Source organism: Penicillium antarcticum (assembly GCF_028974205.1).
Source record: "Penicillium antarcticum strain IBT 31339 chromosome Unknown utg000010l_segment0_segment0, whole genome shotgun sequence".
NCBI lineage: Eukaryota > Fungi > Ascomycota > Eurotiomycetes > Eurotiales > Aspergillaceae > Penicillium > Penicillium antarcticum.
In genome coordinates, this window is record NW_026695308.1 from 384,258 (window position 1) to 404,615 (window position 20,358).

The 20,358-nt window shown below is 47.1% G+C and overlaps 4 protein-coding genes across 4 annotated transcripts; all 4 read left to right on the plus strand.

Moving 5' to 3' along the window:
- Positions 1-1,276: 1,276 nt before the first annotated feature.
- On the plus strand, positions 1,277-4,888 carry N7508_011118 (uncharacterized protein; the record flags this gene model as incomplete). The annotated part of the gene is made up of 1 exon (XM_058469178.1): positions 1,277-4,888. One exon carries the CDS (start codon positions 1,277-1,279, stop codon positions 4,886-4,888), a length of 3,612 nt encoding a protein of 1,203 aa, XP_058314156.1.
- Positions 4,889-14,354: 9,466 nt separating this feature from the next.
- On the plus strand, positions 14,355-15,311 carry N7508_011119 (ankyrin repeat domain-containing protein; the record flags this gene model as incomplete). Its single annotated transcript, XM_058469179.1, has 1 exon — positions 14,355-15,311. One exon carries the CDS (start codon positions 14,355-14,357, stop codon positions 15,309-15,311), a length of 957 nt encoding a protein of 318 aa, XP_058314157.1.
- A 1,696-nt stretch (positions 15,312-17,007) lies between these two features.
- Positions 17,008-17,469, plus strand: N7508_011120 (uncharacterized protein; the record flags this gene model as incomplete). Its single annotated transcript, XM_058469180.1, has 1 exon — positions 17,008-17,469. One exon carries the CDS (start codon positions 17,008-17,010, stop codon positions 17,467-17,469), a length of 462 nt encoding a protein of 153 aa, XP_058314158.1.
- Positions 17,470-18,045: 576 nt separating this feature from the next.
- N7508_011121 (uncharacterized protein) lies at positions 18,046-18,956 on the plus strand (the record flags this gene model as incomplete). The annotated part of the gene is made up of 3 exons (XM_058469181.1): positions 18,046-18,147; positions 18,205-18,276; positions 18,519-18,956. The coding sequence occupies 3 exons, from the start codon at positions 18,046-18,048 to the stop codon at positions 18,954-18,956; spliced, it is 612 nt and encodes a 203-aa protein (XP_058314159.1).
- Positions 18,957-20,358: the final 1,402 nt, after the last annotated feature.

Here is a 20,358-nt window from a genome sequence, read left to right on the forward strand (position 1 = left end):
TTTTTGTTCCGATAATCTGCATCAGAGCCTTAATGGATTTTTGTCTGTCTCGGATTTACATCTGAAAGCATGGCACTTGCCTTTCTCTCACAGTAATATTAGAACGAACGAAATAAATCTCCAAAGATTGCCACTCCAGCAGCCACACTACCCGCTACGATACCAATAGTCGTCGTGGCATGTCTGTGATCCGGCTTCCCATACTTTCTAGGAATACCGAAGCTCCTTCACGGTACGATATTGGCACCCCGTATTCACTATCCACCCACTTGTAACAAACAAGGCTTGCCATTGTAGAAGTATTGTATCTCCTGCGAGGAAGAAGAACGGCTTGATGAATCTGAACAGCAGAGCTTCCTCGCCCGGCGCTGATGCTTTCAATCCTAGCTATATAGTCCTGTATTCCTTGGTTTACACCAGTTACGTTCCACTAATAATAGTTCAGCCTTTCTTCAAGCGGGAAAAAGCAGGGAAATGGAACGAAATACTATTCTCCTCGACGGCAACCAGAGCCCGTCCATTAGTTGCAGGACGGAGGATTCTATGAGCAAAAACAAACCATCTCCAACGTAGGTGGCCGGTCTATTTTTTCCGAATATTGCTACATCTTTGTCGCTGTCAGAACGTGGGAAAGTACTAACGGCAGCTTATTGGTAGTGCTCACTTTTCCTTAGGGGGAACAATGGCTCCACAGACTATGGAAGTGCCTATGACCGCTACATCCTCCATGGATTGGGTTGCCCTTTGTCTCTGTTATTCCGACCAAGCGCTTTCCTCCGACCGCTGGCTCTCGGACTTCCGCGGCAGGAAGAATCGTGAGGAAGTAGGCATCAATAAGTGTAGCTGTCAGCCAAAAGATCTACCGCCATCCGCCAGCTTCCACAACGGAATGTCCAATGATTGGTCCGACGATTGGGACAGCGATATTTCCAAGCCTATAGAACATGAATACTGGAGCCGTCTTACCGGCTTAGTACAACTTCCGTAGATCGTTTCGGACTTCCACAAATATGGCCACCAATGGAGAACTCAATTTCCCGAAATGACACAGGCAACGGTTAGAGCCCGGAAGCTGGCTCTGTAGCACCGACGTTAGTGAAAACGAGGTGAAGAAACAGAGAGCATTTAATGATCCACTTCTCCGACAACGCCAAGGAGAGGAAAGGAACAATCACCTGTAATGCATAAGGCAAAAAGGGTCGTAGCGAATGTAGACTAAACTGAAACTCTGCTCTAATGTTAGGAATGCTGTCAAGGCCGGCTCTTGACCACCCCAATGGGGCATCACAAGTGGACAAAGATGGTGCCCTCCACCTGGAGGGAAGGGAGATGGGCGATCCGGAGCATGCTCTGGGTCAACAAAGAAGTCGAAGCAGAGCAAGTCCCTATGGATTCTCCAGACATCACAGCAGCGGTGATTAGGCTCCCCGAGCGAGTGGTCTTCACGGCATCAGTCTACGTAGAAGGGGGCAATGTCTCCGCTTTGGACGATGCGTGCAGTCGTTTACGCGGTGCGATCACGAAGGTACGACGGGACACCGGTGCGGTGGTCGATATTTTGATCATGGGGGACTTCAACCGACACGATCAACTTTGGGGTGGAGATGAGGTGTCGCTGGGAAGACAAGGGGAAGCGGATCCGATCATCGACCTCATGAATGAGTTCGCGCTCAGTAGCTTGCTCAAACGCGGCACCAAGACATGGCATGGCGGCGGACAAAGTGGAGACTGCGAGTCTACCATCGATCTAGTCCTAGCTTCAGAGAATTTGACGGAATCCATGACGAAATGTGCTTTACTCGAGACAGACCACGGCTCTGATCACTGCGCCATTGAGTCCGTGTTCGACACCCAGTGGTCGGGCCCAAAGCACCAAGAGCGACTTTTACTGAAGAATGCACCATGGAAGGAGATTAACGCCAGGATTCAAATGGCTCTAGCCACCCTTCCGTCGGAGTGCACTGTACAGCAGAAAACGGATCGGCTGATGGCGGCAGTTTCGGAAGCGGTGCACGCTTTAACACCGAGAGCGAAAGCATCACCCCATGCGAAGCGATGGTGGACAACTGACCTCACTCAACTCCGTCACATATACACGTACTGGAGAAACCGCGCTCGCTCCGAGCGACGGGTAGGTCGAAGAGTACCTCGGCTTGAAATGATGGCCCAGGATGCGGCCAAACAATACCACGATGCCATCCGCAAACAAAAGAAGAAGCACTGGAACGATTTTCTCGCAGACAACGACAACATCTGGAAAGCCGCCAAGTACCTCAAGTCGGGGGACGACGCCGCGTTCGGGAAGATTCCGCAGCTCCTCAGAGCAGATGGAACTACTACCAACGATCACAAGGAGCAAGCGGAGGAACTGCTATCCAAGTTCTTCCCGCCTTTGCCAGAGAACATCGACGAGGAAGGAGTGAGACCACAAAGAGCGCCTGTAGACATGCCAGCCGTGACTATGGAGGAGATAGAGCGGCAGCTGTCAGCGGCCAAGTCGTGGAAGGCACCTGGTGAAGACGGCCTACCGGCGATCGTTTGGAAGATGACGTGGCCCACAGTCAAGTACAGGGTCCTCGATCTCTTTCAAGCCTCGTTGCAAGAGGGCACAGTGCCAAGACAGTGGAGACACGCGAAGATCATACCGCTCAAGAAGCCGAACAAAGATGATTACACCATTGCAAAGGCATGGAGGCCTATCTCACTCCTTGCGACACTCGGAAAGATACTCGAATCGGTGGTCGCAGAGAGGATCTCGCACGCGGTGGAGACGCATGGACTGCTCCCGACGAGCCATTTTGGGGCCCGAAAGCAGCGGTCCGCAGAGCAAGCACTGGTGTTCCTGCAGGAGCAAATCTATGCGGCGTGGCGCGGCCGGCGAGTGCTGAGCTTGATCAGCTTCGATGTCAAAGGAGCCTACAACGGAGTATGCAAAGAACGACTGCTCCAGAGGATGAAAGCCCGAGGCATACCACAGATCCTGCTTCGTTGGGTTGAGGCCTTCTGCTCGGAACGAACGGCGAACATCCTGATCAACGGGCAAGTATCTGAAACTGAAAGCTTGCCACAAGCCGGGCTGCCGCAGGGCTCGCCCCTGTCTCCGATTCTATTTCTTTTCTTCAACGCAGACCTCGTGCAAAGACAGATCGACAGCCAGGGAGGAGCAGTCGCTTTCGTGGATGGTTTTACCGCGTGGGTGACCGGTCCGACCGCGCAGAGTAACCGGGAAGGAATTGAAGCCATCATCAACGAGGCGCTCAACTGGGAAAAGAGAAGTGGAGCGACCTTTGAAGCGGACAAGACGGCTATCATACACTTTGCTCCCAAGATGCGCAAATCGGACCATGAGCCGTTCACCATCAAGGGGCAGACGGTGGTACCAACAGACCACGTCAAGATCCTGGGTGTCGTGATGGACACAAGACTCAAGTACAAGGAACATATTGCGAGGGCAGCGTCCAAGGGTCTTGAAGCAACGATGGAGCTTCGGCGACTCCGTGGTCTATCCGCAGCGACTGCGCGGCAGCTCTTCACGTCAACGGTGGCACCGGTCGTAGACTACGCCTCCAATGTCTGGATGCACGCATGCAAGGATAAGGGCATGGGACCAATCCACCGAGTCCAGAGAGTAGGCGCACAAGCCATTGTGGGGACATTTCTTACGGTCGCGACTAGTGTCGCAGAGGCGGAGGCTCACATAGCTACTGCGCGGCGTCGATTCTGGAAACGATCCGTGAAAATGTGGACAGACATCCACACCTTGCCGGGAACCAACCCTCTCCGCCGGTGTACAGATCAGATCAGAAAGTTCAGAAGATACCACCGCTCACCGCTGTATCATGTAGCCGATGCGCTTAAGCACATCGACATGGAGACTTTGGAGACGATTAACCCCTTCACGCTTGCCCCGTGGGCGGAACGCGTGCAGACCGATGGTGGTGAACAGCTTGAGGGCCCGGCCGAAGCGGGCGGGTGCATGCAGGTCGCGGGTAGCAGTTCGGCACGGAACGAGCTGGTGGGTTTTGGAGTGGCCCTCGAGAAGCGACCACCTCGAAATCGAAAGCTCAAACACAAAACGCTATCCATCACCTTGGCCGCAAGAGCAGAGCAGAATCCATTCTCTGCGGAACTGGCAGCCATGGCACACGTATTGAGCACGGTGCCAGGGCTGAAAGACTACAGGATCACACTGCTCACAAGCAACAAAGCGGCGGTTCTCACACTCAGAAACCCTCGACAGCAATCTGGCCAGGAATTTGTCTGTCGGATATACAAGTTGATTAAAAGGTTGCAGAGAAACCGAACCCATGTTCAATTTCGCTGGGTTTCTGCCAGTGAAGACAACAAGCTGCTAGGCCTGGCTAAAGTACAGGCTAGAGCCGCGACACAAGAAGACGCCCTCCTACAAGAAAGCGCCCCAAGGATGAAATCGACCACACTGAATCTCGCACGGTCTCAAGCAGTCCCCAGAAATACCTTGCCAGCGGACGTCGGAAAGCACGCCAAACGAGTAGATGCAGCACTTCCAGGAAAACACACGCGACTGCTGTATGATCGCTTGTCATGGAAGGAAGCGACCGTGCTAGCCCAACTCCGGACGGGCATGGCGAGACTGAATAGATACCTCTATCGAATCAACGCGGCCGCCACTGATCAGTGTGCATGCGGACAGGCCAAGGAAACTGTGGAGCACTTCCTCTTTCGATGTCGGAAGTGGACCGCACATCGGACGGAGATGCTACAATGTACCGACATCCACCGAGGGAATCTATCCTTCTACCTGGGAGGGAAGTCGCCCTCCGACGATCAAAGGTGGACGCCAAACTTAGAGGCAGTACGGGCCTCAATACGATTCGCCATAGCCACAGGCCGCCTCGAGGCCACTTAACCCCGCCGACGAACATAAATCACCCCTTTCATTCTAACCTAACCCACCAACCACCTCGTGCTACTCATGGTGGACGCGCTTCAACTGCCGAAGATAGGATGTTGAACACTTGGAGAAGCGCCTTCAAGCCAGTCTACTAACCGCATTACTAACCCACGAGCATCCGCTGCGACACTGCATGCTGAGAATGACAAATACGCCAAGGTCTTGTGAATGGGCTCCAATGAGTCACAGAATTGTATATACTAAGACATGTATAGTAGTTTAGCGATAGTTGCCCTTTCGGCTCAGCCGCCGGGCGTTAATGAATTGTGTGTGTGTGTGTGTTAGGAATGCTGGAAATGTAGATCAAATTTGGCGGGGCGCTCTATTAAATCTTAGCCAAAGCTCCAATAGCTAATATCTGAACCTACATAACGAGGCTATTGCAATGATAAGGATCAAATTCTTTATAGCACTACTACACCGGCCAGCACTATAGTTGGCAGGTGACTTTCGTGAAATGTGTAATGCCGCTATCCCAGAGAGCGGTGTCACTAAAGCTGAGGGTCGAGCTGGGCGGCGTGGCTTCTGCTGTCTCCTAATTCATCATGTTCTCCAATCCTGATCAGGGTCAGGGCTATTAAATGGCAGCTGCTGGGGTGTATCCATATTGGAAAACAAGTAGTGGTGGTTGAACAAGATATACAGCCCATGATGGATAGTTGGAAGAATACGCTGCCGACAGGCTAGGGTCCAGCACGAATATTCAATATTCTAAGCGGGGAGCCCGTAGCGACAAGACAGCATGGAGATATCTTTGAGTGATTTACCAAGAAATGTGAACTTGTCTCGTCATACCCCTGCACATGTTATTCATCCGGGCCACCCACAACGAGTAATGGCCGATAAAGGCCTAGGCCTCATTGAGGGTTATTCAGTTATTCAACCATACTATTTGCAGTCTATAATGCAGGTATTTAGGAAGAGATAAAAAGCTTAGCGACAATGGCCATGATCGCTACATTTTATAACATTTTTCGGTATGCTGTGCGTGATGAAACCATTTGTTCTAGCCCCACGTAGGGCCTTGGGTGTAGGACTTTGTCTCTGATCTTCGTCATTGACGCCGGTCTCGCTCCAAACCTTCATATGTTTCGTCTGACTTTCAAATGTCACATCTAGATCCCCAGACTTGACTGTCATTAAGTTTCCATAGTGCCACTCTGCTGGCGTGGTGGACAATGACAGACGGGGATGGTAGAGCGACGCAGGTGTGATTGACTGAGCGGTGGTATCCCGCACTTTAGTGTCTTTTTCTACCTCGTACCACTGCGCTGCCTTGATCCCGGATCTCGGATGGGGTCAAGTTGAAATCATGAAACACTTGAAACAATCCTTGATGCCATTGGAAGCGATTAAGTTACATACGATGCAGTCGGTACAAGTAGTCTAGCTAGCCCGGGGTATCGCGCTTCGATACAGTGTGATGGACCATAGAATCGTAATTTCTCCCGTGTGCGGGAGAGGAGGCAAACGTGGCGTTAAAAATGGCCTCGGCTAACGAGGATTTTTGAATATTTGCGGAGAAAGATGAAAGCTGAAAGGAGCGTCGGGGCTAAACGTAAAAAGTAACTTTGAAGGCTATTTATGTAGGCTATTTATGTCGGCTATTTATGTAATTGGCGGATGTTCTATTTGCTTTACCAATATACCCCCCGCGGTGGGGGGTTTCTCTCGAAATAGATCTGAGTCAAAGACCTTTCGCGAGACTGATTGGGTGTAGCTGTCTGAGTGTTGTGGGTAAAGGCACTCGGTGGGTTTGGATATCTGTTCAGAATAGATCAAGTCCCATGCAACTTTCGAACCTTTGACATAGAGCCCATTTAAACAGCAGAGACAACCAAAAATACAGTACATATGAGTTGATATGTAAGGCATGTGCTGTAGAACTTTACGGCTACATAGTATTATGGTTGTTTAGTACGCCCAGGCTCAGGTACCCAATATTGACCTCGGAGAAATTGTATACGTCAATGCTAAGTCAAGGTTGGCGAAATAAAATACGCCGTCAATATCATGGAACCCCTTCTCCCACATTCACGTAAGGTGGGCAAGAAGATAGTTCCTAATCTTGCCGACTTCCATCATCGGGCCCTGAAGCCATTATTAACATCGGAGACAGTGTTGTCATGAGAACCACTGATTCCGGATATATCTGCTCAAATATCGCCACTAATTGCGTATATAGCAAGTAACTTAGAAGTAACATCACATAAAGCTTAGGTATCAATAGATTGACAGATGAGCATGAGTTGTGTGCGAGGAATTTTCCTTAAATTAGCACTCAGCTGGGTTCTCTTTGCAGTGAAAGAAAAAAAGAAATTCCTTACAATATAAAGGTAACTTGTACAAGAAACACAAAAGTCAAGGAAATAACCATACGAGATCCCGTTTGAAACTTCGAGCGCGAAGACTAACATTACACAATACCACACCATCAAAGTAACGCAATCTCCCTACATGATTTGTGACACATTCACGTAAAGCACATAGTTTGGGGCAGAATCATGTGTTGATCTATTTTGTCGAGTCAGACAAACGCCTTAAGCCCCCACCAGCAAGTTGCGAATCCGCGCAGCGTACCCGTGAGGCACTGGCTCCTAGCTGTTGCAAATTTTATGATTTCTTCAGCACGTGACCTAACCCTAGTTCCCGCGTACGAGGTTTAAATAGATCTTTCATGTGTTGTTCTTCGTCACGTCGCAGCATGCCGATGATGATAGGGCGAGCCCAAGGCAACGTACCATACTTTTGGTTACATGTGATAGCACGCAACTGTAATGCCATGCTGTACTATATTGTCACTCCGTCGCCCACCAGAACTACCTCATCGCTGTCTTGATCCTCACTATCGTCACAAGTGCTGTCATTCTCACATTGGGTCTCAGAAAGTCGTCGACGACAAAGCGGGCAGATACCACCTACTCTGCGCCATTGGTTGATACACTCAAGGTGGAACGCATGCGAGCAGGCAAGGATCGCAACTTCTTTGCCTGATTGGACCGGATCCCAGCAAATAGAACAGCATTCAGGGTTATCGGACTCACAGCGTAACATTTGCAAAGCTAACTTACTCAAGATCTCGATGCTACACCGTCTGGAGCCCATCAATACTTAACGCATTCATTATATACCACTTTTTGGGAATCTTCAAATCTGCCCTGTTCAAATTTTGGTCTGGACCTAAATGATCATGCTGCCATGAACAGTTGAGAGTTAAGTGAACATGTGGAAGGTAAATGGCAACACGACGAAGGCCATTTCGGCAGAAAGCACCGAGACCCCTTTAGTCCTCGGCTAGTCTTGGAACTTCATCGAATTTCCTATAGTCTTACCGTTCTGCAGTAGGTCTTAGGTCTTCCGGTATTGACCGCTTTGTCAAATACTTTCCCTAGAACAAAGTAACATATACTTAGGACAAATCCTATTGACAAAGCAAGGCCATGTTTATGGGCTAATTCGTTATAATTGCTCTACAAGGACACGAAGAAAGTATGATGGACAAGCCAAGTTTGGCTGCCGTTCTTTTGCGACCTTCGGCCGAGACGACGCATGACCATCGTATGTTGGCATTACGAAATTGCTAAGTATGATAGAAATGACTATATATCATGCACTTGCACAAATTTTCTCAAAACGGGGTCAAAATGCCGAGGGAGTTTCGAAAAAGATCATGCATTCGCAATATATGCTAGGTTATTAGATGAACACAGCCAAACAGTTGAACCAGAAACCTAGACCAAGTTTTACGTGAATCGAGCGCAATGATTGATAAACTTGGGGCTTTTTTATGCCATAGGAGTTATAGATAGAGTTCAAATAACATATAGTTTTGATTATTATTTTTTAGCATGCACAATGGCGGTCCGTGGTATTCATGCTTGATTGACAAATATATATTTGGGCTTGCTGCGCCCTTACCGGTAATGCCAGAGATTTCGATTGTCAAATTCTATAGTTTGCTCGTTCACGTATTCCGTGAGATACCACCCCTGTGACATTAAAGCGCAAATCCTCAAGCTGTCTTTTCGTGAAAACACGGAGCACCAGCGTCTGCCAATTTCGCTTAGGTATTTCATCGCTCATATTTGGAGAAAAAACGATCTCGACCGATTGGCCGCGCTGAGCCAAAACGCACTCTACACCACTGTTAGACACCGATAAGATTTATGAATAACTAAGCGATGGCATTTTGCTTAGAGAGGACTAACTTAAATTGCAACCTTTCCGGGCACGACCCTTTGTGAGCGTTATGGAGACTCCGTTGCAGCTTTCACTATAATGACGACACGAAGGGTAACAGACGACTCTAGGGCAAGACATTATTGTATCTTTCTTAGTGATGCTTTTATATGTAGTGTGAAGCAGAAGCATTAGGCCACACCTATCATTTCCTTAAAAAATCAGACGCGAAATTTGGTTAGGAAACGAACCAAAAGGCGTAGATAGCTCTTTATCGTGTACTGTGGTCTATTCCAGACATTGAGAGCGTCACATTTTTGAGACTCACACAAAGCCATATATCCCATCAGAATACCTTTTATAAGGCCTTAGTTAAGCCTGGTCTGAAGTGGCATCGGGTTTAGATGCGGGCCAGTTTTTGAATTTTTCTTTTACTTTTTTTTTTCTTCTTCTTCCGAGCTGTTCCGCCTGGTAAGCTCCGCAGTGCCCGAAGAGAGACGATTGCCCTCGCAGCCGCTTTCTCACGGTAATGGTAGAATTCCAGACCTGATCCAGCCCACGTTGCCGCAACTCTCAATGAGGTCTTTGTGGTGGATGGGATAGGGATTCGGTGAGATCGGCGGCCCCTGAGGGTCGCTCATGGAAATCAGACTCGATCGGACATACCTTCGGGCATACGAACTCTGGAGCTTCGATTGATTAGGAAAGCCCTCACCTAAGGCACGAAGTACCTCAGGCGTCGTTTCTCGTGAGCTACAGACACTTCCAGCATTAACAGGGATACCACAGGTTTGCCTTTCCCCCATAATGTTTCGCTTCGACCTAGTATGGTGTGGACAGCATGATCATGGAGTATGCATATTCGGCTCCTAGATGGGTAAGTGGGGGTAGACCGTTGGTTTCTACCGCATAGCTGATTAGCCGTGCAATAATTGCCTCGAAGAACTTTCCTTTGGGTGTGTTCAACAACGCAAGTTAAGTTGTCTGTAGGATTTGCTAGTCGGTGGTCGCTTTTGCCTTGTTTTCGAAGCATAAATCGAGCGCTGGAGATGTGACGAATCGTGGCTAGTACTTTAGCAGGCGTGGAATAACTGTACTAGTGTTTCCAGAATCACCGGTATCTCGATAGGCTTGTGTCAGAGAGAGTTCGGTATGCCGCCTTCTTCCGGTACTTTGCCTGCTTCATTCCTCGCACTGCTTCCTGTAACTCTTGAGCCGTTATGGAAATTCGATCTGCTATTGGTACTGGAATCGAGTCTGTACCGGACATATCGGCTAGCGATGGTTGTAGAAAGAAAGCATTCTTGAAAGCTTCTGCCTTTTGTCCCCGGCGAGATTTCCAGACGCTTGATAATCTTGGAGAGCGGTGTCCTTTTATTGTAGGCCCCATTGTGCCCGTCGCCACATGCCTCATGGACCCGGTGCCCCCCTCCCATAATAGATTTGGCTGTAGAACACCGCCTCCGTCGTTGACTCACAGGTCGCTTGTCCGCCGTGCCCTACGTTTATCAAATACTTTCGCGTATGTAGAGCGTTACTTTCTTGATTATGGTATCTCCGTTGTATTGTGTACCAAATGGGTTTTATGGAAAAATTTGAAACCTAAACAACGTAAGGAAAAGGAAGGCGGAGCTCAAGAGCGGATAATAAAAAGTCGAAATTATCAATAGACAAACCATGAATAGCAGACATAGTCTTATTTTATCTAGTATTAAAGGAAGGGGGTGGTCATAAAAGCGGGCCTCGCTACCATCGACGCTCTCCAAAGACCGAGTTCACCTGTCCATTAGGGATAAGTCAATTCCAGAAGAAGACCGCAAAAGAACGAAGATGTAGTATGAAACACTTGCTGATAAATGATTTAATTGAGTATGGCCCTAGATCGTGCAATAAATGCCGTTTCTATCGATTCTAAAGCAGCAAGGCATGTTTTCGGTATGTGCTTTATCACTAGACGATTGCGTTTGCTTTTGTTGCTGTTTGTGAAGGAACCCATGGAAAAGCAGGGCCCAAGGTCTACGAGATGTAACATAATAAAGGCTCCTACAAACATCTTGCTGAGGCAAACAGGTACACTGTTGTTTTGGGATCGCTAAAACGACGGCATGACCATACCATAGAGGCGTAGATACCTGATGAGTACATGTAAACTATAGTAGTAAGCTGAAAGTATTAATACGTCACGGATAGTGCCGGTGATCTTGCGGAGAGTAAAAATACACATTAATTTAATATATGGAGCATGTCGCGGCTATAATCATTTCTCTGCTAGTGATATTCATTTCTTTCAGTCGAAAAAGAGCAATCTTCACAAATTAAAGATCGAACTGTTTTTCATCTGATCAACTTGAGAACATTCGGTTTTTCCAATCTCATGGTAGTGTTTTCATATCAATCAGTAACACCTACATGGCTGCTACAGATTATGGTACGACAAGTCCGTGGTTCTGATATATGCAATACCTACCGGCAGAATCGATTTAATATAACAGAGCACTGGCACTCGTCAGGCAATTCAAACCTTTGATGGCTATGCACGTTCTGCCATAAGAACGCGAAAAGAAAAAAAGAAAGAAAAGAAAAAAAGAAAGAACACAAGAAAAGTCAGTTCTAGGCGGCAGTAAGTTCATTGCCCAGGATCATGCAACAACCAACTTTGGCTGTCATATCAATTCTTTGGCCCTCGCGATAAATGGACCGTTGTTCGAGGTAGTCCGGGCTTTTCGTAACAGTCAAACTCAGTCAGAGGTTATGGACAACTACAGCATCATAGTCGTTTATCGTTATACACTGCAGCAATGAACGGGATTATGACAATGTATAACTTCTACTCGAACACCAATAGTATATGCTTTATCGCCTTGAAGGTTTGAATTCTCGTCTCTTCTTTTGGCGTTGGGTACAGTACTACTGAGTTGAAGGAAAGCATATGTGCTTGGCTTTGAGTTATCCTGTTATCTACAGTATTTGGCTTTCTATGAGAGACAGACAGCCTGCCGTAGTCACGAGCGGTATAGTAAATTTGTTCATGGCTGTTAGCACCTGTTGGAACTGGATACATGGAGGCGGATAGCTATTTCATTGTGATAGTCTTAAGAAAGCCTTCCGGAGAGAGTCCCAGTCTTTTGGTCAAGCATGATAAACCATGATGTCGCTGACGGGTATAAAACACGCAACCAGATCACCTTGAGCAGAGGGTAAATCAAAACCAACATAGCTTTGCCGACTATATAGAAGGATCCCGGGGATTGATACAGAAATCCAGCCGGGATGGCGACACCGATCATCTCAACTATTGCAAGATGAAAGAAGATAGCAGATGCCGCTTCGAGAAAGATTTTCGATTCAGGAACCCAACCGGAGATGTGACCTAACACAGCACTAAGTAAAACACTTAGTTCAATATTGATCAGAAGAAACTTTCGTCAAACCAAGCTTGATTTCTCGAAATAGTATAGTCGGCGTCCCCTAACAAGCCAGTTAAACTGATGATGAGTCCAAAAAGTGCTTTATCAGACATTGTAATATGTAACATAGGGCTTAGCGATCATGTGCGTTAGACGGAACCGGCACTCTCTAGAAGTCTACGATGGTGCTCCTTAGTAAGTTGGAAGGTGACAAACGCCAAAAACGTACTTCGTACTAATCTGAGCATGAGCCTGGAAATGATCACAATTCGTACAGTATGTCTACATGTTAGAGTAATGTATGTGCGACTCACGGATATCCCCGGTTGTGGCCATAATAGACGATTCATTTTATTCCCAGCTGATCACTACGTAGCGAAAATTGTCTATTTCGGTGCCCTTGTCTATTAATGATTACTTGGTCAAAGGTGCATCCGATACTGTTTTGTAATTATGTTGATATTCGGGTCACAGTGACAGCATCCATTCTTCTAAAAGATATTCCCTTACTATGCCGGCTTTTTCAATGAGCCGGGGCAAAAAGGCCTTACCTGACGCAGGATGATATTATAGATTCCTATGGAACCAGTTGCAGATTGAATGGGTGTATGTGAAAATAGCTACAGAATAACCACAGTTTAATTCTTAAAGAAGCCTCGAGCTTCCCTGAGATTATCCATGGCTTAGATGCAATCGGCATTACCGCGCTGCTCTTGAGGCACGGAGCTTCCATAGGAAGAGGCCACCCACACTGCAATAGCGTTCTTGGGTCATTTTGTTGTTCTCTTATGTAACTTGGTCTCTAGTTTTGACAAGACTGAGGAATTTACGTTCTAAACTCACAACATTTCCTCCTAGCTGCCATGGCATGTCCTTCAAATAGAGTCAGCCCCACAAGGGTTGGCCATTGTTTCTAACAGAGGCGGCGGTCTTCAGCTTGCAACTAGTGTGTTTCTAGTTATCTAAAAGCCACTAGAGAGGCGCTCATTTCAATCAACACGTAGGTTGGACTCTTTGTTCAGGACACCTTGGGATTGATTAGCATATACGGTCAATACTATGCTCTCATGCGACGACAAAAACCACATTCATCGCTTCTTTCATTCTCTTAACTACCACTACGGTCGTTGTTGTCTGCTTTGGCAGGAAAAAGGTTTATATTGAGTTCTTTCTTAGAAGTGAATGATGTGAATGAATTCAAATAGGCGAGTAGGAGGTGCGCTGCACCGAGAAACCGATATCCCGGTAGGAAAAACCTTTGAGATTTGTCATTGACAAACAAAGGACAAAGGATAACAAAGAGTAAAGTTTCAGCTTATGAGAGATAGTTCCGTAATATTCTGATAAAGCCTTTATACATGTGCCCCACAATTAGTGATTAAAGGAGGCCATACTCTGCATATATCTCGTCGGACTTGACGTTATGCAGCTACCAGTTATACTTGGTATTGAGATCAACAATCTTCCGGGCAATGTTCGATGTTTCCAGAAAGAATGGCAAGGGACTTGGAGGGTCATAAATCTAATATCGCTATATTGTAAAGCGATGTTGACAATATCACGAAGCGAAGGACAAATGAGCCGACATGTCGTCATCGCTCACATTCATATGTGGTATAAAAGGGCAGGCCCAGGTGCTATAAGCCCGTTCTGGGCCACTGGCTTCTAGAAAAATGGTAATCAAATCTGGCAGTCCGTTAAACCGAATTCCGGTCGAGGTCTGGCTCCTCATAGCAGAAAAGCTCTCGGTTAGGGATCTTCAGGTGATGGGTGCCACCGATAAACACGTGCGGAGTATTATAATGCCGCTACTTCGTGGATGCAAACTTCTCCAAATGATCACCCGTGAACCTGAAAGCTCGTCGGTGGAGTTCCTTATAAAGTCGGAATATGTCGATATCCGAGTTAAAGACGCTCACCATATGACGGCCCTGCACTACGCGGCTATGAAGAACTACAAAAGATTAATCCGGTTCCTTACGACGAATTCGCAGCACAAGACATTGCTGAATGCGCCAGAGAACCGACGAGGTGATACTCCCTTGATAATTGCTGTTCGATGTCAAAACGAAGAAGTTATGCGACTATTGTTGGACGCAGGCGCAGATGCCAACGTGCTAAACGCTCACGGTGAAAGCGTTCTCTTCTGGACGATCAAGCGCCAACAGCCAAATCTAGCACGCATGCTGCTGAACAGAGGAGCAGACCCAAACCAGATTGTTCGGCATGGCCTCACCCTACTGATTTTGGCCATCATGTCGGGCTGTCTCGGCTCGGTGGCAGCATTGCTAGAACAAGGATGCGATGTGGAGCAACCTGATGGCCAGGGCCATCGGCCTCTCGCCTGGGCCGTTGTTTCGGACGATATTGCAACTGCACGGCTCCTGATCTCATATAATACAAAGATTTCTGTTTATTCGAGTGGAGATAGAGAAGAGCGCTCACCGCTTGTTTGGGCTGTGATGATGGGTAACGTGGATATGGTCCGTTTGCTGCTCAGCCAAGGCGCTGATACCGAACATACACAACTGGACCGCCGGGCCCCACTCATATGGGCCGTCATCCATCGTGATAAGTCCGTGGCTGAAGTGCTTCTTCAGAGTGGAGCGCGCCCTAACGAAACCGACGGTAATGGTCAAACAGCTCTTGCGTGGGCCATATTGAATAGCGACAAAGAAATGGTAGAACTTCTTCTCGAGTATGGGGCTGATGCCGAAGGAATTCGAAGAAATGAGTGGCTCGCAGCCTTTGTCCCTGGCGTTGAGCGTGAAAGAACAGTTTTAACTCATTAATAAATTTGAAGGAGATTAAAATTGGAAGATAATGGCCCATTAATGTTCATCCATCATAAACTGCAGAACCCTCATAGCCTCCAATTCACATCCCGATGCCGCCGTCGTCGGACTATTCAAACACTTTCCAAAAGTACTATAATATCATAGTATGGTGTCTGAGCTGTGGAATACTATATTTCGACTTGTTACCGCTGATACTAATTTTGTACGTCAGTCTATTGAGCCCCGTATTCGATCAATTATGTGATTCCAGGCTCCTAACAGCCCAACCGCATTGACTCTGCGAGGGTTGAAGTACGGCAAGAGAATACTGCATGCCGAAATTTTCGTGAACTCATGCTCCTGCGCCACCTGTGTATCTACGACCAAACCCTGTTCCTTGGGACCAATGAACACTACTGGCAGGAAACAGCCTTGTAAGGATCGGATTCATCATGGAGCATAGTGTATGCCCTAAGCCTATCAAATAATTTTTTTTGCAGATACTCATATGAGTATGCAGGATTCAGCCTTGTTCTGAGGAAGGCGAAGGTATGGGGCCGAATTTAGACGCGACAAATTGAAGGCTGCTCAACTAATTTCGGGTGGAACCATATCACGGATACATGTGGCACATCAGCATATCTTTTTACCCAAAACTTTATGCCTAGAAAGCAAAACCATCAATTTTACATCCAACCCTGAGATGCGGTAGCCTTTTGAAAGTTCCAATGACGTGCTCATAGTCAGCGTTGGAGATCACAGACCGGTATCATGCCTACGTAGGTCCGAGACCTACAAGCAAATCCATATGCCTCCTTTTTTGTAGCATACTAGGTCTAAATATTCGCGATGGATCTTGTGTAAAACGTGTAGAGACAGCGACATGAAGACACCGTAGGGACGCGCTCCTGGCAAATTGTCTCAAATATTTAGCAGCCGAACCTGGGAGTATTGTTCAGAAATATATGCCATGGCCGGAATTTCGAATCTTCCATGTGTTCAACATCATCTCTCTTTTTTCCTAGGAGTAGGTGACAGTGATGGTAGTGAATATCACGTCGAAACAGATTCAGGCATTAATCTCTAGGACGGTAAGCGACACGACACCTATTGACTGGTACCGGTCTATTGCTCAACCTGGTAGCTTCATTAATCACAACTAGATATAATGAACGGAATGCTTATGCTGCCTATTTTTTGTCGGTGCTTCCTTCACTCATATTCAGGAAATACATGTAGCTACAAGCAAGGGTTTAGCTCTAGGCACGGTCATATCAGGGCCTACAACTTTATAAGCAAGAAGGTGTGTCAACCAAAGCAAGAAGTTCAAGATCGGATCCACTAGCTGGGACTAGACGCCAATAGGCGCCGATTGTCTACGAGGTGAAAATGGATTAAGTGAGTACTCCACAGATGTAGCAAACATTGGCAATTCAACCTTCTAAACCTTCAGGAAGAGCTCCCGCGGTTTACTCTCCAAGGTTGGTCACGGCTGGAACAGATTCACACAGTACTTCACAAGTTCAATGAGCTTACTTTGTTCATTTCGAAACGCAATCCACAAATCACCCTCACGGTCTCGATTTACTATGAGCTACACGAATTGCTTGATGACGTGAGGGAGGGAAATGGTGACTTCGCAAAACTTGATCGAGATATCATAGCTGCTGTGAAAGAAGGGATGAAGAAATACGAAAAGTACTACTCCATTATGGATGACTGCGACACCTACTACACTGCCCTCGTCTTGGATCCCCGCGTCAAAGGTGAAATGGTCTTACGGGAACTTCAAGATGGCGATGCAGGGACAATGATTCTGGACACTATCCGCACCAATCTCCATCAGGTATACGCGGCTAGTAGCCCGGAGCCTGATGCCGCTGAATCACAGTCGTCTTCCCTGAAGCATAGTGATGTGGAGTCTAGAATGCTGAAGAAGTTGCAGGCGCGAGATCCACCGCTCTCAGATATTGGTAAGTACTTCGACACCCCTCCGATCAGCGTCGCAGATACCACCGGCCAGAACTGGCTCTGTAATTGGTGGAAGATGCACAAGGGCGAGTATCCGCGGATGGCAGCAGCAGCGAGGGACTATCTAGCGTCTCCTGCTTCTGAAGTTGCTGTTGAGAGAGTCTTCAGTACAGCGAGGGATGTGCTAGGCATCCGCAGATAGCCTTTGAAAGGTGATACCATAAGAATGCTGATGTTGATTCGCGATGGATATAAGTGGTAGCGGTCAAGGAATTTAATTAAATTATGCCATGGCGATCTTCCGGTTTTGCACTCACAAATTGTCAAATAAAACTGCTGTTCGACGAAAGCCCGTTCGCTCTCTGGATAATTCTAAAGGAAAAATGTGCCGATGCCGATACGATATGACGATATCGTGAGTTGCGATATCGTCAAATTTGAGGCCCGCCGATATCGTACCGGCAATCGTCATCGACAAATTCAAAGGCAGCCGATATCGTACCGGCAATCGTCATCGACAAATTCAAAGGCAGCCGATATCGTATCGTCAATATCGGTATATCGGCAATATCGTCAACAGCCCTATGATGAGATTATTTTATTGGGGTTTTTTCGCGTAGTGTATTTACTGCGAGAGGTGTAGCTGTATGTGAGGAATATTTGGTGATTTGACGCTGTTTAATCTAAAATTTGTGTCTAGTCGCTGATCGATGCGGTGGGCCTACTCAATTCCGATGGCATGGAAATGATATACCCTATCTTCAAAGACGCGGAAAATATGGAAGATCCGGACTATAAGGAGAAATTCCCTACAATTCCATTTCCAAACAAGCCTCGTCGACCCAACAGTGGGAAGGAGTACAGACGTCGCTTGGAAGAGGTATTATCCTAACAAAATCTAGTATTTGGAAACAGAGGATGCTGATTATAATTATAGTCTGGATTGACAAGAGTCTATAATCCCGATGAATACCGAATTAAGATACGCGGTATTGCGGTCTGGGACACTGTAGGAAGCTTAGGCATTCCTTGCACTATGGCTCCATGTCCAACCTTTTTTTGACACTCCAGGTATCCCCAATACAAACCTAGAAAAACGATTGCACATTCCCCGCTCTGCAAAAGAATAAGTACCCTACTATCCCCAATCCCATGATCCAGGATACTTACCAAATTATACATGCCAATTCTACGACACACGCCTTTCAAACGCAACCGAATACGCCTTCCAAGCCCTAGCTCTAGACGAAGACCGCACATCCTTCGCCCCAGCAGTCTGGCGTCCTCACCTATCTCCGCCAAGTGTGGCTCTGCAGCGCACACTACTCCAATGCCGGCGGCGGTCTTCCAGACCAAGAACTTGCAAACGTCGCTATGGCCTGGATGATGCATCAACTAACATCGATTGGCATAGCATTCCATGACGACACAATCGATAAAATCTTCGAGCAGACTGTGCGCTACTTCTTTGATCACCTGCACGGCTCTGGTGCCAATGGATCATCTAACTCTGAACAGTGGGCTGATAAATGTGTTTACGATGAACACAAGCCCGTTAGACCCTGGGGTCTAGGTGAGATTGTTCAGCCTGATACGGGATTCTATCATCTCGCTGGTAAGACGACTCGGACGCCGGGGCGGTATCGGCGTATTACCCTGAGATTGGGAAAACAACTTCGAGATTCTTAGTTGATACAAATGAGAGGATCCATCGGAGTGTACGGATCCGGCTTGATCCGGGTGGGCTGGGGTTTGATGATGTTGGTTTTGTATAAATGTAAGGCGTTTTTGAAGAAGGGGCCTTGGGAGCTTGAGAGGGTGAGGGCTGTTGTTAGTCGGAAGATTCAGGATCCGGATGGCGGTATGGGGGAGGTGATTGAGAAGTTTGAGAATGATCGGTGGGGGTGCATATATGCTGGGCGTAAGGAGGATGCACCAGACTATTCTGATGAAGGAGCCGTTAGGACCGTACGAGAAATGGTTCCTTCGTCTTAGTAAAGGTGAGTATGCAAGCAGCTTGTTGAGATGGGAAGGGTTTCTAATTATTCTGTTAATCTTTACGTCGCCCATTTTACAAGACTCTTCTAGAGGAGAGTAGGAGGTATTAAGGAACAAGAATATGGTTGCGGTACATATGTATACCCTTGCACGTACTAAGCATCCGCGAGTGAAACAAGTATGAGACTACATCCAATTTGCAGAATGGGTGTCTCGTGCCTTGTCAGCTACACGGGTAGCAGCAAGTTGCTAGCCCTAAATTTCATTAATAAACTCAAGGCATCACGTTCAGGGAGTGTGGTAGGGCGAAACTGAATTTATCATTCTTACCGTTGTTTCAATGCTCGGCAATAAATGTGAGATGGACGGTAGCCAAGCGGACAGGTTACTACACGTGTATCCGCGCAGCTTGGCCGATTTCATAATACTCACAATGCTAATTCACGTAAGTTGTTGATGACGTACCTTATAGCAACAAGGCATGGGCACAAATGTCTGAAATCCCTGCAGACCAAATTCATATAGCAGAGATTGAGTTTCTCCGCTATATTGACTACAGGTTGTTTTCATCGAACGCTAGGTGGTCTAAGGCGTATGAAGCTCATACACTTTGGCCAATAATGCCGTGATTGTTATCAAATGCCAAATAAGATTGATTCCGAGACAATACGTGCTACTCTAAGTGCGCCATAGCCCAAGCACTCAGTCAGTTTCTACCATCCACCATCTTTTCTAAAATTCACTTCTCTTGTGCATTTACAAAGCTTTGGTTTCTGAAGATAGCTTTGAGAAGTATCGGGGCCGTCTTAGGGAGACACATTAGATACGCTTAATTGATAAATTCATTCCGTGCCGGCTAAGAAGGTAGTCCTTCAGGGAACTAACCACATCTTGGAGACGCCGGCGATGAAGGAAGTTCACTCTGGCTGTTGGTGAAGAAATTCCTCACATCTATTCTACAGCTGAAATGTACTTTATCGTGACAGGAGCCTTTTCACTGCTCTTGTAGATATAAATTCTAGGGACTAAGCAAGGTACATAAAGGGTCCGGGATTTAAGTTCGACTGTAGTTAGTTGGTTCGAATAGGAAAGA